Raw genomic sequence first — 17093 nt, forward strand, 5'->3', positions numbered from 1 at the left:
GTTTTACAGTATTGCTTTTTTCTTCCTTTGGTTGTTTAATATTTGTGTTAAAAGACATAGCAGACTTCTTAAGTTACTCTTCAGGTGGAAGAGGAAGGTGCATATTTGTCGTGGATTTGATTTAATTCCGGAAATATCTTGCTCTTATTGGGCATATCCTGTGATGTATTCTCACAGCTGTGGCTTTGATTCACAGTGACTTTTAGCTAAAATTGTATTTTGACAGGAGTGATTCCCACTGGTAAGACATGTAAACTTCCCACCCAAAACTCTAAATGATCCTAACATCTATGACAGACCAGGAAGGGAGAGATACTCATCCTTTAAACTGTGACAGATCAAGCCTTGATAGACAGGGAAGCTTTGACTGAGGTCAGGTAACTTTTTAATGGCAATTGTGTTGTACTTATTCAATTTCAGTTCAGTGGTAGCTTAAACTGGACTGTTCAGTGTGAAACCCATGGTCACTCTCATCTTTTAATACAGGAGAGTGGCCTGGAGCAACGACTGGTGGCAGCATATGATGCCGCATTCAATCTAACCAGCTCCTGTATTAGAAATAAGGGCAGCTGCAGTCTGTTCCATTTTATGCATTTAAATGCAGACTTTGGTCTTGTGGAAGACTGCCAAAGCAGCCTTTATCAGGGTAAATTGTGGCTGCCTTTGATTCATCATTTACCTATTATTACATTAACAAAAATTGAGGCAGCAAGGCTATGCAAGAAAGGGGAAACTGAGGTCAAAATTGTTATGCTGTCCCATGCTGTGAGGGATGGTAAAATACATTATAAAGGGTATGCGGAGCATGTAATCTGACATCCACTGCCATGGTATTAAGGCATGGTATTATAACTAAGCTGCATGAAAGCAGTTTGAATACACAGAGACCTTTGGGAACATACGTTTATACTGTGTAAATCCATGAAGAGATACCTTAGAAATGCTCCTATCAGAGCACTCTCACAAAATGTGTTCTTAGTGCTATGACTTCATATTGAAAATAGTCTAGGATTTCTGTGCATTTATATGTTTTGTATGGACATGAAAGATGGTGATTAATGGTTGATTAAACCAAGAGCATCTGATACGCCACAACTGTAAACTAATATGGGACAATTGATGTGCAACTCCAAATGTCAAAGATGGTTAGAACTTTTTCTGTGTAAAGAATTAAGTATGTTGTTTTGTTTAATAGGCATTAGATTATAGTAAAGTTACTGATGTGTAGTTGGTTGCATATAGAAAGTTGTCTAATTCTAGGAATATTCTTATCGAGCTGTCTTCTAAACACAATACTTGATCACATGCCCTTTGGTTGACGCCAAGGTATTGTGGATGACACTGTGTTTAGCTTAATCAAAAAATTGGGCTGTGGTCTTCTTATGCTAAAAATACATTTATCACTCTGTGGGGGCAGTTCACTTTTAACTATAAACCAAATTTTATATTTAATCCAAGTATTCTTTGCTTTTTAAGTAAGTGGCAATCACAAAATTTTTTATCCACTTTTCAGAAAAGGCGACGGCGGATCGACCGAAGTATGATTGGAGAGCCAACAAACTTTGTTCACACAGCTCATGTAGGATCAGGAGACTTATTCAGTGGAATGAATTCGGTAAGTGTATATGAATGAAGAAAACCCTGTATCATCTTAGACTGCATCCGTACAAATACTAGAACAAAGACTGGAGAAATTATAGTTAGAAAACTGATTCACCCCTGTGTTACATCTATTTTACTATTGATTTCAGTGGAGTTACCTCATTGTAAAACTGGAGAATAACACAGTGCTTAAAATATTCTAAATCAAAATGTAAAATTAGTAAACGTTAATGTTCTGTTTACTGATATTATTATCTTGCAATTTTGGGTGCCATATAAATTATAAGGTAGTCACTGAGTAAGCCTCTTTTTCTTTCCTAATAGAAATGAGCCATTTGTGTATTCCCATAAGCTTGTATTGCAAAATAGGCTAGGAAGAACTAGAAAAAGACTACCCTTAATACCAACAGACAATGCATATATGAAAAAGGGATAAAAATGTTTCCATAGTATTTCACACTTTTGGTATTTCTCTTCATTAGTTTATTGATCTTTTATGCAAATGTTATCAGTCTTGTTGTTTTATTAAGAATTCACATTTTTCTACCTGAAGCTATAATCCTATTTGTGACATTAGTTATTCTCACAGCAAACTGTTGTGATGTCACAAGCAGAGACTTGCAGCTTCCTATGGAGGAAAAGCATAACAACAATGAATATATGTACTACCAAGAGACCAAGTGCTTGTTCTCATGCACACAACCTTGAAAACAAAGATGGAGAAATGTGTTAAGAATTATTATATAAAGGCAGACTTCTATATAGAATATTTTTTCAGTGTTTTCTATGAAATGTTAACCAGTCTTTAAGATGTGATTCACCTCATTAAAGTTTTAATGCAAGGCAAGGGATGTGTACTGATAGGAAGATACCTTTATGTCCTTTGAAATTTGATATATTTATATGCCTCTAATGGTACACTTGAAAGGAAAGAGATTTGATTGGGAACAGTGAGTTTTAGTGAATGGGGAGGAAGGACTCTAGGGAAGAAGTATAAGAATTTAAGGCATGTGGGAATCTTTGAGCAGAGCTATGGAAATCAATCACTTTCTGTTGTTAGGTAAGCAAAAGATGACATTTGTAGCTTCCTGGAAAGGAAGCAGCTTGTTTGCCTTCCCAGCTGTAGTAGAGGCACTTCGTATTACTTGATAGCAGCTAGGGGGAGGGCAAAAGAAGATGGTTCGACATTGCAAACAAAATACCAAGGCTTCTTGAAACAATGTATTGGCTAGGGCACAATTTTACTAAAACAGTTGTACACATACCATTATAAATGGATGTATAGCTTGATAAATATATAATTAGCTTTTACTGCATTTTAATGCAGTGTTTTTAGTTTCATTAAAAACAGTTTATCTGCCTGCTCATTAGAAACATAAATTTTCTCTTTAATTTCAATTTATAGTTCTTTTGAAGGATTAAGAACCTTTGAATCAGTATTTAGTTGTTCCCTCTCCTTTGGGACGCTTTTCTTTTCCCACAGCCACCAACCAGAAGGTTATGGTGACATAGGACTCCTTTTTCTTCCTGCCACTTTCAGCCCTCATCCCTCTTTCTGGCCTTAAAGTCTACAAGTCTGAAGTCTATAAGAATGTACCATCAGGATCATCTATTCTGACCTCCTGCACATCACATGGCACAGAAGTTCACCCATCCACTCTGGCTGAGTTACTGAAATCCTAAATCTTGATTTAAAGACTTCAAGTTACAAAGAATCCACTATTTACTGTAGTTTAGACCAGCAAGTGGCCCGTGCCCTATGTTGCAGAGGAACGTGAAAACTTCCCAGGGTCTCTACCAATCTGACCTGGGGGGAAATTCCTGCCTGACCCCAAATATGGTGATCAATTGGACCCTGAACATTTGGGCCAGTCCCACCAGCCAGATGTCTGGGAAAAATTTTCTGCAGATCAGAGCCCTCCCGATCTAGTGTCCCATCACTGGCCATTGGAGACATTTGGTTATAGTAGTTGCAGATGGGCCATATGCCCTTGTAGGCAATCTCATCATATCATCCCCTCCATAAATTTATCAAGCCCAGTTGTAAAACAACTTAGGTTTTTTGCCCCCACTGCTCTCCTTGGAAGGCTGTTCCAGAACTTTATTCTTCTAATGATTAGAAACCTTCATCTAATTTCAAGCCTAAACTTATTGATGGCCAGTTTATATCCTTTTGTTTTTTTGCCAACATTGGCTCTTAACTTAAATAACTCCTCTCCCTCGCTGGTGTTTATCCCTCTGATGTATTTATAGAGAGCAATCGTATCTCCCCCTCAGCCTTCATTTTTGTTAGGCTAAACAAGCCAGGCTCCTTAAGTCTCCTCTTGCTGTATAGGTTCTCCATTTCTCTGTTCATCCTAGTAGTCCTTCTCTGAACCTGTTCCTGTTTTGAATTCATCTATTTTAAACATGGGAGTTCACAGTTTTCCAGATGAGGAAAGACTACAAAGACCCTTCTTCATTTTTAAACTACATATGATACAGCTCATCTTTCCCTCCAGATGGTCATTATTTACCATCCCTGAACCTGCTTCTGTCTTCATCTTGAACACTGACTGGTTGGCCTTCTTTCTATCCCCCCAGTCTCCTTCCTTTATTTTGAGTAAAATCACATATGTGACCAATATGATTCATCTCCCTCTTCTCTCCTCTGGTCCCCACGTCAGGATGGACTCACCCACTCAGCTTTGGTCCTATTTTTTTCCACTCTGGCCTTCGAGAAACACTGATTTCTCCATTCTTGATTTACCTATTTATATCATTTGGCATTGCCCATTCTTCTCTCTTGCTCAGCTGCTCACTCCTTCTGTATTCAGTTCCCTAGCCTCTGACTTCTTTCTCCTCCCAGCCCTTTTCTTCTTCTTACCCATCCTCCACAGTGTACATTACAAGGTCACAACCATATATCCACCCTATCTGCCTCACTTAATACTCTGCCCATTGCACCAACTATTCATCTAACTTCCCTGCTCTTGCCTTTGCTGTTGCTTTTGTTCTGCTGAACAACTTTGAAGGAATTCCTATAACCTCATCATATAAGTTCCTTTCTTCATTCTGCTGTGCCCATGCCTGCCCAGCAATATTTATCCATTCCTATGTTCCCAGTACCTGGCAACTCTTTGTCACTTTAGGGCACTGCCCAGGGTACTGCCCCACAGTTTGAACTACTTGGATGTGAATGACAGTACACAACAAAGTACTGTGCTGTAACTCCCTTGTGTGGATGCTGCAGGCATGAACTTGTAGTATAGTAGTGCAAATTAGGGACTATTGAGTTCACACCATTCACACCCCCACAGTATGAACTGTGGGTCTAATTGTCTTTCTCTTCCTTCTCTGCATAGGATCTAGCTGTTTTCTCAAAGACAAAATTGACAGATTTAGTTGGCGCTCTCCATCCCTGCTCCTTTATCATTCCACATTACCTCCTTCCTCTTTTGACTCTGTCCTCTACCTCTGTGTCCCCTGTGAGGCCTCCCAGGTTTTCTTTGCTTCACTATCTACTGGTATTTCTTAGTACTTGAATCGCTTTATGAATCCCTTATTTCTTCTATGTGTAGTTCAAACTGTCTTCTCTTGCACTGAGCTTACACAACTCTGGTCTCATCTACAGCTCAGGCCATATTTCCCCCAATCCCTCTTTTGCACCCTAAGTTCTGCTGACTTCTTTCCCTTGTCCCTCTGTCTGTTACTCCCACTTGTCACTCCCTGCCTTTTTACCTAATGACCACCCTATTCGAGGGTGCCAAATACTGTCCCACATCTACAAATTCCTCCTGAAAACTCATTTTGCTGAATAGTCTTCCACTGTTATCTTCCATTTCAGTGCCATCTGCCCTGCTCCCTTATATGAAGAAAAATAAATAGAAATTACTAAAACACACCTGCAATACAACAGCTCATGTAATCTCTATTTGCTGTAACCTTCACCCTCTTTTTTTTTCTTTCCTCTCCCCTCCTCTGCGCCCCCCCCCCCGACCCCCCATTGCCTGTTTTATCCCTCTGCGTGTTATGTCTCAGTTAGATAGTAAGCTCCTCAGGAGAGGAACCTTGTCTTACATGTACAGCATCATAGAGCCGCATAGTGCCTTTAAGAAATATGGCCTTAATTGCACTTCACTGCACTCATTCGAACGTTTTTTGTTAGACTCAGAAGGATGATACTTCCAAATGAGTATTACCAGTGCAACATTTTCATAGACCTGATTTTCAGTCAGTGTTCTTGACAGTTGCATATCACTTACATAGATTTTCATACAGGATGTCCCATTGTAGAGTTATGGTGGTAAGCCTTAAAACTTACTGATTTTTGCCTTCCATGAATAAATATGGTTACTTCAGCATCTGTACTGATACCCTAACAACTTCCCAACACTTGCTAACTGCAACACCTATGCCAGAGACACCCAACTATTGAGACAGTTTATTTTATTAACAACAGCACCTGGCAAGACTTCAGAGGTGGCCACTGTTGAAAGTTTACTCTTTGTTTGTTCAGCGGTGTGACTTGTTATTTGTATGCTGTTTTAAAATAAAGCAACGTATCAAAGTATTACAAGGCCACCAGGTGAGCATGCTGCCAGGGATATGCATAGGAAGACCTATACTGAAGACCTATGTTTGGTGGAATAATCTATTTCCAGGCTAGTTAAGGCACGGTTCATCAGAAATGAAAGAAGTATGCCATCCTTTTAAGTCTTTTGTAGTCACTCCTGCCCATACACTGAAAGTTTCTGAAGTGGGTGGACCACCTGCAATCCCTTTGCTCCTAGGCTCAAGAGAAGATGCTGTGGTGAAGAGTACTGTTTGGTGAAATGTGAAATTGAACAATTTATTTCCTTGGGTTGACTTGGAAAACACCCATCATGTTTTCTTCAGATGTTAATTTTGGTCCTGTTCACTGGCCTGGTATCAGAACTATGCTGTCTAAAATGTTGTTTAAACATGGTTGTTGCCAGCCAAGTTTTAGCACAGGATCACTTCAAGCTGATTATGGGAACTGTCTACACATAGGAGAGAGCCATGTTAAATGTGGTTTTCAGCTATGGGTGTCTACGTTATAAAACATTTGTCTGTGTGAACCCAAAAAAGAAAAAAAAAACACTATTGCCCTGTCTTAGCTTAGGGGTTGATTCACTAACATAGTTTTAACATGTTTTTTTACTGACGTTTTTGAGTTGTCTGTGGGAGGATATATCTGAAATGATCGTAAGTATCACACTTTGGGACAGGGCCTTATAGCTCTGAGCCCCATTTCAAAAGATGGAGACTGAAAGAAGTGTCTGTCTGTGTAATCTATATGTGTGTGTCTGTGGTGTACATAAAGAGCTTTTTCCAACCATTCTTAACGTTGAAATGATCTGCCCTAAGGCAGTCATAGAGATGTGATTATTTTGATTTATACTGCATGAGCACATGAGAATTGTGGTCTCACTAGCTTTTTATGGATATAGGCTATGAAGCCTTTTTTAATTCACGTATTTATTTGTGTCAGCCTAAAAAGTACCTTCAAATAAATCCTTGCCAGAGAAGTTGATATGTTGAAGCGTCACTTAAATAAATCCTCTGTTTATTGAAGGAATAGGATCAGCTGAAGGAAAAATAAATCTGTGCTCCATACTACATCACCAGAAAAAAATCCTTCCAAAGCGTCTCTAGTAGTTTAGGAATCCCTAGGCAATGAACTGTTGGATAGGCTTATAAAACTATATCTATGGAATCTATACTACAGTGCAACTATTCTATATAAAAACATCATCTTTTTTAACAGTACAGTATTGTTAATTTCATTCTTGCACAGCAAAGAATCCCTGCCTAATTCTAATCTGAAGCCAAATTTTTATCTTGATATACTGAAGCACTTGGATTAGAATTTGGTTAGTTTTCTTGAGACTAATCAAGACTGGTTGATGAAAGATTGAATCAGCTAGTTTCCTTATGGACCAAGAAAAAAAAAATCAATGAATACCAGTTCTTCCTTCATCTCTCCTGCTTGCCTAAGTGCAAGATGTGAAAATTCCAGCAAACCTACTTCCAGAAATGTCCTCAAACAAACATAATGCTGCTGTAACAGGGAGAGGGCACTTTCAAAAGCACCAGTTCACGTTTGATCTGCCTTATCATTTGCTATCACCATTCCTTTTCTGTTTCTGTAGGTGAGTTCAATTCAGAACCAAATGCAGTCCAAGGGAGGCTATGGAGGTGGCATGTCTGCAAATGTTCAGATGCAACTTGTAGATACAAAAGCAGGATAACCTTGGGGAAACATTCCCAGTGAGTATTACAGTCCTTCCAATGTTGTGTTACACAGTCTAGTATAGCCTTTTTATCACTGATAGAGAATGCTAAAGGAGAACATCCTACAATGTAACCTAAACAATTCTCTATAAATAAATCTACCCTTACGGTGCATTATTTTAAGCATGTATCTGGGTAGTGGGCTCCATACAAGGGAAATATTTATATAACCACATACTTTGTATTATATGCTGAACGATATGTTTAATAATTCAGTATGGATTATAAAAATGTTTGTTTAAACTGAATTTACACCCATCTATCACGATGTTACTGTAGGGAGTTGGGGTTCTTTGTATGTTGGATGTCTTAGCAGGAGATGCAGGTTGCATACTAAATTTCAGTACAACTCTGAGTTGTATAATTAAATAGCACATTTAAGAGGAATGTTGCAGGAGTGCTGCATACTTAAATAAACATAATATGAAGGCTATTAAACAGATTAATGTTATATAGTGTTTAGAAAGCTGTCATGATCATATTTTCAAAAGTCTTGCTTTTGTTTAACTTTCATTTTCTCTTTGTTTCACAGGTTCTTGTGAATTTCTGTATCTTCTTTCCTGTGTTCCCCCTTTTGCCCTGGTGACTGCTTTCTGTGCTCATGACAAGAGAGAAGTGATGGCTCATTGTTCACCCCTTGTGATTATTCCAGTGAAAGTTGCTGTTCTGCTCTGATGATGTCATTTGTCAGATTGGTCCTACCGTGCCTTTCAGTGGCATGCACACATTTGGCCTCTGTCAAAACCATGGACATATAGCTGTTTAGGGTTTGGGGAGTTTTTGTTTGTTTGTTTTGTTTTTTGTCGTTTTCCTTTTTTTACATTTTTCAATATTAAGCAAATTAATGCTCCAGTTTTAGCTTGGTCATCTCTTTCTTTTCTTCCTGAAAGTGCTAATGCACAGCATTCTTCTTTTGCTGGGCCTCTTAATTTCCCCCTCCCCTGCTGTAATTTAGAAGGGAGTGAGTTTCTATTAATGTTTTTAATCTGTCATTGTTTATATATGTTTTTGAAAGGTCTGGGACCTGCAAGCACAATGATCATTTCATACATTTGAAAATCAGCAGAGTAGATGACCGCATGCTTTGTGAAGTTGCTTTGTATGGTGGCCTGTTTGGTGCCAGAAAAAAAATGTTTGTCGCTGCGGACTGATGATACTGTTGCTGATTAAAAGTTTAGCTGTGGCACTGGCTCATGGCAGGCTCTGAAGAAGGACTTGTAACTTAGCTGCTTCAGAGTCATGTCTTAAGTTGTCAACCAACTGGTCTTGAAATAATAAAGAGTGAGCTTGCATTCATAAGGCATTTTATTGTAAATGTTTAGTATATTTATTTTGAAAGAGCTGACCTCAAGATTGTAAACCAGTGTAGTACCGTATCTAAGTGTTGTGGTAGACCTTTTTGTCTGTTTAAAAAAGCATCATCATGTTTGGCTGCTTTCTTTTTCATTTTCCTTTTTAAATTTTGCTTAATTTTTAGGCTGTATGGTCATTTCCAGTAGCAGCATGTCAAACTGCCTGCAATATTAGCTGAAGTTTAGTTGACCTCTCTAAGTAGTTGGCAGTTTCTGTGTACTAAATATTTAGGGGCCATGTAAGTTGCTAAGAGCAGCATACTGATCTGGCAGAACAGATGCCAGGGAAAACAACATACAGGGTGACTTTTTACTATCTCAGTAAGAAGCCTTTTGCTCAGGTTCCAAAGCATGTTCCTCTTTCACATGTTGTGAAAATTGTATTTTAATATTGCACTGTTCTCAGATTTTTCTGTAAATGGTCCTTTCCTTTTTTTCCTTCCTTGTTGGTGATATGAAACAGAAGTCAACAGTTTGAATCCTAACTGACTTCAAAAAATTATGTTAAAAATCATCCTCAACTACATTCAACATTTTAACTAGCAAACTGGGCATAACTGAGCCTAATCAGATGAAAGCTAAAATATATATACATAAAAACATAAATGCGATACACTTAACAATTATAGTTCTCTCCTTTCTAGCCTCTCTCCTAATTTCCATTTCCATTCTGTGTTGAAACAGACCCCAGATTGGTATAAACACATACACATCTGCTTTTTTTCCTGGTACTAAACAAAAAGTCATATTCACACAGATATACTGGACATTGAGGCCATTGACTCTCTTCAGGAGTAGTAAAGTTGTACTCCAATGGTAGACGTTAATTATCTGGTTGGATAGCTCTGATAAACTTGGATAGTCTTCACCGATGCAGGTACTGATTCATAATGACACAGGATTGAGATACGTTCAGTTGTCTAGTGTGCATAAATACACAACAACACAGTGATTTGGGGTCAGCATTTCAAATGCTTCTTTATCAGTGGGCCTTTAAATACTCTAGGGTTACAAAATGATTTTCACTTTTTGTCATCACTCTGCGAATTAATTTTAGTGAGCAGGTTTACCTTGCACTTGTCAAATGTCTTCAGCTCAGTAGCCAGAAAAAAAATTGACATATTTTTATAACAAACATACTTTTTTTGTACATTGTGTTCATTCTTGAATAAAGTCAGTTCAGTGTTGACTTGTAGATATTAAAAGGAAAGTATTGACTTTGATTCAATAAATGTTTTCTTTCAGTTGCTGGTTTACCTTTTTCTTTTTCAGAAATAATATAACAGTAATACTTACATTAGAAAAACACTTGTGTGCTGTAGACAATTTCATGGTTAGACTATCTGAGTATCAACCCTTTTACTATAACAGAGAAGGCTAGTGCTGTTCAGGTTTAATATTTCTGATTTCTCATGCCATGTCACCTTTTTTTGCTAAATGGAGTTTTGACCCTTATTTTATAATGAATTTTATTCCAGTAATAGGTTTGCTTGGGATCTGCTGAAAACTCTGGGTGCAAAAGTGGTTTTGCCGTTCCAGACACTGATCCGTTACTGTTCACTTCTCCTTACTAAAACAAACAGCAGAGCCAACCACTTGCTTTTGGATGCCTTTTGAAGCTTGGACGCCTCCCTCTTCTATGTTTCCCAGTTTTTCCTCTGCCTTCCCTAAAGACCAATATGCTCTGAAGGCAGATGCCGAGGCCTGTCTGTGAAGGAATCGGCTGACTGTACCAGCTCTCCTCCGCCTTGCTTCTGTTCCCCTCCCACTCTACCCCCATCACCTAACCCACACAGAGAGGAGGATAGGACTGCCACATGAGCACTCATACTAGCAAGTTGTAGCTGCTTTCCTGCCCCTAGCACAGAGTTGGGACAATTATGAATTGTTCTCTTTAGAGCAGGTAAGTTGCTGATGATGCCCTCCTGCACTTTCTAACAGGCCCTCCTGAACAAAGTCTAGAAAGAGGGGAAGACAGAATCTGAATTCCACAAACATAACAGTAATTTAGAGTGGTGTCATGATCTTGATGTTTAACGCAGGAAATTGTTCTAAACACCAACTATGCAAGAGCAAATCAGGGATTTACATACATCTATTCATATCTGTGCATGTAAACAAATGCACTTTTAGAAATATGGGACATAGTTGTCAGTCTTCTGGGACTGCTGGACAGATCCCAACAATTAAAATTGGTGACAGGAAGTGCAATAATGAGAATTTTTATGTATTAATTGGATTTCTGCATTTCCAGAAACCAAAAATGGTATCTCTCAAGCAGGGATTGCTGTCCATGTGGCCGCAGCTATGCTTATTTTGAGGCACTAGCTCAAGTAGACCTAGTGTTTGTATGTCTGCCTGAGTTGGGATTCACACCTCCCAGATGCTGTGTAAGCACACCTGAGGGCATTTCTATAGCTCCCATTCCTAGAGTGTCAAAAAGCTAAAAAGCCACATTCACCCATGGGCCAGATTAATAATAATAAAAAAAAAAATCCTAGCCCCATTGAAGTCAATGGGAATTTTGCCATTGACCTCAGTGGTGCCAGGATTTCTCCTATTGTATAGACTTTTTAAAAAACCAAACCCAAAATGTTACCGAAACTCCAAGCCTGGTAAAATTGATAAATAATTAATGGGTTAATAACTTCAATACAGGAAGTGTGGAAGAAATACTACAAACTGGATTTTATTAAGCTTACATGTTACACATCAAATACTTCTCAGTTGTGTATTTATGAAGTACCAGTCTTTCATTCCTACCAGTATGACCAATTGAATCCAAGCAAATAGAATCAAGGGACAGGAGCCTCTGGGAGCAAACGATATGATGAGGAACACAGCAGGTTTCAAAAGAGAGGGGATGTCCAACGTGAGATTTTGTTCTAATGAAAATTTGGAGAAAGATAAGCCTGAGCAAAGACAGAAGGTGTGAAGGTGGTGTGAGAATTGGGCTCCTTGAATTTGAGTAGTGATTAGAGACTGGGGTGTGAGGGAGACCGGCAAGCTGGTGGGAGAATTAGTGGGTAGAGAGTGGATGAGGCAGTTCCGGAATTGAAATGTTCTAAGGTGGGATTGAAGCATGATTGGAGCTGTCTCGGCTAATCCAAAGAACAGAATGAATGGGCGTTTAGTGGGAGAAGGGAAACAAGCATATAGTGAGGATCCAGTAACACAGGAGAATTCTTTAAAAATGGAATTCCTAGTAACTTTTTCTCTTACCAAGTGGTGGCTGGTTCTTAATCCAAAAAGCAAAAACCTACACACTTCGCAAACAACTTGGTGCAAACACTTAGTGATATGAAGATGTCACCTTTCACACAATCTGGGTTCAAGGTTCCAGTGATTTGAGCCTTATGGCCAAAATTTTTGAACACGGGGAGCTTTAAGTTAAAGAGTTAAAATCCATATGTAGGCATCTAGATAAGTGGCCTGATTTTTAGAGTCACTGAGTATAGACAATACTCACGGAAATCTGTATAAGTAGAGGATGATCAGTACCTTTGAAAATCAAGCTACTTATCTAGATGCCTCTGTACAAAAGAGTTGAACTTTAGGCACCTGGATTTGAATATTTTGGTCTAGGTATAATTTTCAGATTTTTCAAAGGATCTTTCAAAAAATGTTTTAAAAGTAACATTAGATGCATCTTTCTTGAGGCAGCTTAAATATATTTATTAATATTCTCTTTATACCTTTTAAAACTGGATACATTACATACACAAACATAGAGGGAGAAGAGAATATAAAGACATTTTTCAAAGGTCTAAAAAAAGTATATTAGCAGAGGTTGACTTCTAATAAAAGTGGAGCACAGCTGTACTCATTATGGCCCTGATCCTGCACCACAGAAGTCCATGGGAATTTTGCCATTGACTTCTGTGGGAGCAGGATCAGTCCCTCTTTGTGTGGATACTTGGGAGAGGACTGTAAAGACAGGAGGTTGCATAATGAGCGGGTGGTCTCTAAAAAAGGTTTCACTCTATGTCCCTTAAGCCTGTTGTAAAATTTTACAGTTATTATATATGATTCTATGCATATCATTGTAGTGATCAGCAGATAAAATTATATTTAAACATAAAACACACTAATTTGCACATGCCTCAAGAAGGTGTCTGTGCTGTCATATGTTCCCTGGTGGCCACGTAAATAACCAAGTTAACTGCTTATTTTAGTCAAAGTAATAGGAATAGCTGTGATTGAAATAAGAGAGGTTTCAGAGTAGCAGTCGTGTTAGTCTGTATTCGCAAAAAGAAAAGGAGTACTTGTGGCACCTTAGAGACTAACCAATTTATTTGAGCATAAGCTTTCGTGAGCTACAGCTCACTGCATCCGATGAAGTGAGCTGTAGCTCACGAAAGCTTATGCTCAGATAAATTGGTTAGTCTCTAAGGTGCCACAAGTACTCCTTTTCTTTTTGAAATAAGAGAGAGGCTCTGAATTACTAGATATATTTTAATAAAACCCAGAAAGAAAAAGAGCAACAGCAAAGATCCACTAAAATATCCAAAAGGATCAAAGCCTAACGCTTGCCTGAAAAGGGAGATTTTTGGTACTACTTAAACTGGGGTGTGAAGGAAGCTGCTTTTACTTGGTCTCTTCACAAAGGTCATCTCACTCTTAATGAAGACTATTTAGATGTTTAGCACAGGATCTAAAAACCATTTTAAAAGAAATCAAACAGTCTGACAGGCCCATTCCATTTTTGAAACGGGAAAGCATTACATTTTAGCTCTGTAATATGTATCACAAAATAAGTCAGAAATGCAGCTGGGAGAACCATATAAAACTATTTTAATTTTATAAACAAAAGGCTTGTTTCTAAGCCTTGTTATGGTTGCTATGTGACAAAAACATATGGAACCATCACATAGTTTATAAAACCCAGTCACTTAAAAGCAAGAAAATTAATAATTAAGGAAATTCATAAATCTTACACTGACTACATAATAAACATAAACCCATTATTCTTTCCCAGTACAAAGACACACAGCTTTCATCATGACACATTTTGTTATCTTGATTCCAGGATCGAAGTATTTTCTTTTAGGGATAAAATAAATGGGAAATTTATGTAATTCATTGACAACAGCATTTTTAATAGGACTTATAATTGCTGTTTTGTGACAAAATTATTTGTTAATAGGAAAAGTACATAAAATTGATTCCTGTTACAATTATTTATGTATGATGACTTGGATTGAGACTAATCAATGTGTTTATGAATGTAGTATTCCCACCCACAAGCAGTCAGAATCACAAATCATGCCCCCCAAACATATAAGATTAGGTTAAAAATTGGGAGATCTATTTATTTATTTTTTAAATTGCCTTCTGATTCGGAGTCCATAGGTTGTCACATTTTTCAAGTTTTCTCCACAATTATAAGGTCTTAGAAACTTACTTAGTCTCACATGCCCTGACTCCAGAAGCTGGAGCTTTAAGCAAAACACTTTAATATCCCAGGATTTGTGATACAGTTGCAAGAACTGACAACGCTGTATGTGTAAACAGAGAGGAACTTTGTTGCTTTTTCAGAAGAGGTTTGTGTTAGGCTTATATTTTGAGATTTTTCATGAAAGAATAATATTCTCTTGTGATAAAATATGTATTTCTTTGTCCTGGATGAAAATCATGTGCATGTGTCTTATGTGGTCAGTGTAACATTTATGGATTTCCAGAATTATTCATTATTCCTTGCTTTTTCAGTGGTTGGGTTTTGTAAATTTGTCATAGTTAAGTACATTGCTGTTTCTTAGCAACGTTAACTGGTTATTGAAACATTCTTCTTTAAGGAATTTCCCAGGGATTTTTTTGAAACATCCTCCATCACCCAGCCATTAGGAGGTATACTGGTAATGAACTCCTGTACTGTGCACCTTACCAAATAAACAAGCTGAGACACACCTGGCAAGATATGCACATTTATTATGCAGCTAAGTTAACTGCTTTCACTCCAAGCATTAGTAAAAAAAACAGTTTTGGGAGGAAAACTGCAATGAGTTAAATGTCAGAGCCGGGTCTCTGGGTTTCACAGGAAATACCTAGCCCACTAGTGCCTTCCACTCAAGTCCCTGAAACTCTCTCTCTCTCTCTCTCTCTCGATACTCCATTTGAAAAATATGGCTATACTGGTGCTTCACATTTTTCATCTGTAGATATCAAAGTGCTTTAGAAGGGTGCGTAAGCATTCTTAGGTCAGTTAGCCAAAGTATGAAGTATTGAAGCACTGTTCTGAGACATCAGTCCTAGTGCTTCAGAGATCAGAGGGCTGCTCCCAGCTTTGACACAAACTTCCTGGTGGTGCCTGTCATCTGGAAAACAGAGGTAATGAGACTGCCCTTCTGGAGTGGTGTGAGGTCTCACTAATCAAGGGTTATCATATTCAGATATTTACTAAGGCTCTTCAGTGGAAAAGTTGGGCCTAAAACTCGGAACTAGTAGCTGTTCCCCTAGGTCAAAGAGACATTTTGCAGGGGCTGCAGGAGGAAGTGATCATTTTGCAGGATCCTTGAGTTTCGGTTCAAATTTGGAAAATTCCCCAGGCTGGTTTTGGAGGTCAATGACAAGAGGCTTCTCTGTTGCCATGCCACTTTCTCAATCAGCTCAACCAATGGAATATGGTGTCTAGTTTTCATGTAAAGGCAATTTCTTAAACATTCTATTATTCCTGACCTTGAAAACTGCCTCTTTCAATGTCAATATCTTGTCCATGTTTCAGATTTTGTGCTATAATGTGATTTCACTGGACAGATACAGGGACACAAAGAAATGAAAATTTGCAAAAATCTCAGAAGGAGCCATTTTAAAGTCTTGATCTCAAAGTACTTGCTCGTTTACTCAAAATCTTCAGAACACAAAGTAGATTTTTTTGTTTTGTTTTTGAGTTATAAATGGGATCAAAGTCATAATAGGACACTGGTTGCAGCCATAGAGCCTGATTCAGCAAAGCACTTAAACATATGAATAAATCCGTATTCGGCAAAGCACTTAAGAATGAAGGTGAGCAATAACTTGTTTCAGAGGGAGTCGTGTCAAGCCATCTTGGACTAGAAAGATGACAGTTGCACCATGAGTGCTTGGGGGTTGAGGAGCTGCTGAGCACGGTTAATTGAGGGTGTTCCCGAAGTACTAATTACGACACACACGCATCCCAGGACAGGAAGTAATTCAAATTTAATTTTTGTCCCCCAATAATAGTCTGGGCACTGGAACAACAGTAAGTGAATTTGATACGGTCACTTAAACTCATTAAAGTGTTTTGGTGGTGATAAGCAGATATAGCTAAATAAAGCAGAATTTTGCATGTCCTGGATTCTCAGAAGATGATGTATTTAGTTTCACTATTTTTGCGGAGCGATCCAAAGTATATTGCAGTTACATGAATATTGGATAACATTGTTTGTCAAATAACATTTGATGAATAATGCATCACTTGCTGACTATATTACTTGACTGATATTATTCAGTCAGCATACAGTGGCTTGAATAATGCAACATTTTAAATAATATATTCAACAAATAATGGCATTATGCATAAATTTGTTTAATAGTATTTTGCTCCCTCTAATTGCAATATACAAGCGTGATATTTCACTAGGAGGGTGGTGAAGCCCTGGAATGGGTTACCTAGGGAGGTGGTGGAATCTCCATTCTTAGAGGTTTTTAAGGCCTGGCTTGACAAAGCCTTGGCTGGGATGATTTAGTGGGTGTTGGTCCTGCTTTGAGCAGGAGATTGGACTAGATGACCTCCTGAGGTCTCTTCCAACACTAATATTCTATGATTTCATGATGGCGACCATGATTGTGGATCCATGCATAGGAACTGTCAAACTGGATCAG

At 38.2% G+C, this 17093-nt stretch overlaps 1 protein-coding gene across 2 annotated transcripts in view; it reads left to right on the forward strand.

Moving 5' to 3' along the window:
* Positions 1-10495, forward strand: part of CDC42SE2 (CDC42 small effector 2) — a 120373-nt gene extending 109878 nt beyond the window's left edge. For both annotated transcript variants that reach the window (XM_037901661.2, XM_037901662.2), the window contains exons 3-5: positions 1514-1615; positions 7758-7875; positions 8432-10495. In XM_037901661.2, coding sequence (XP_037757589.1) covers positions 1514-1615; positions 7758-7856 — 201 coding nt within the window. In that variant the 3' untranslated portion in view covers positions 7857-7875; positions 8432-10495. The remainder of the gene's footprint in view (positions 1-1513; positions 1616-7757; positions 7876-8431) is intronic.
* Positions 10496-17093: the final 6598 nt, after the last annotated feature.

Source organism: Chelonia mydas, chromosome 5 (assembly GCF_015237465.2).
Source record: "Chelonia mydas isolate rCheMyd1 chromosome 5, rCheMyd1.pri.v2, whole genome shotgun sequence".
In the NCBI taxonomy this organism is placed as follows: Eukaryota; Metazoa; Chordata; order Testudines; family Cheloniidae; genus Chelonia; species Chelonia mydas.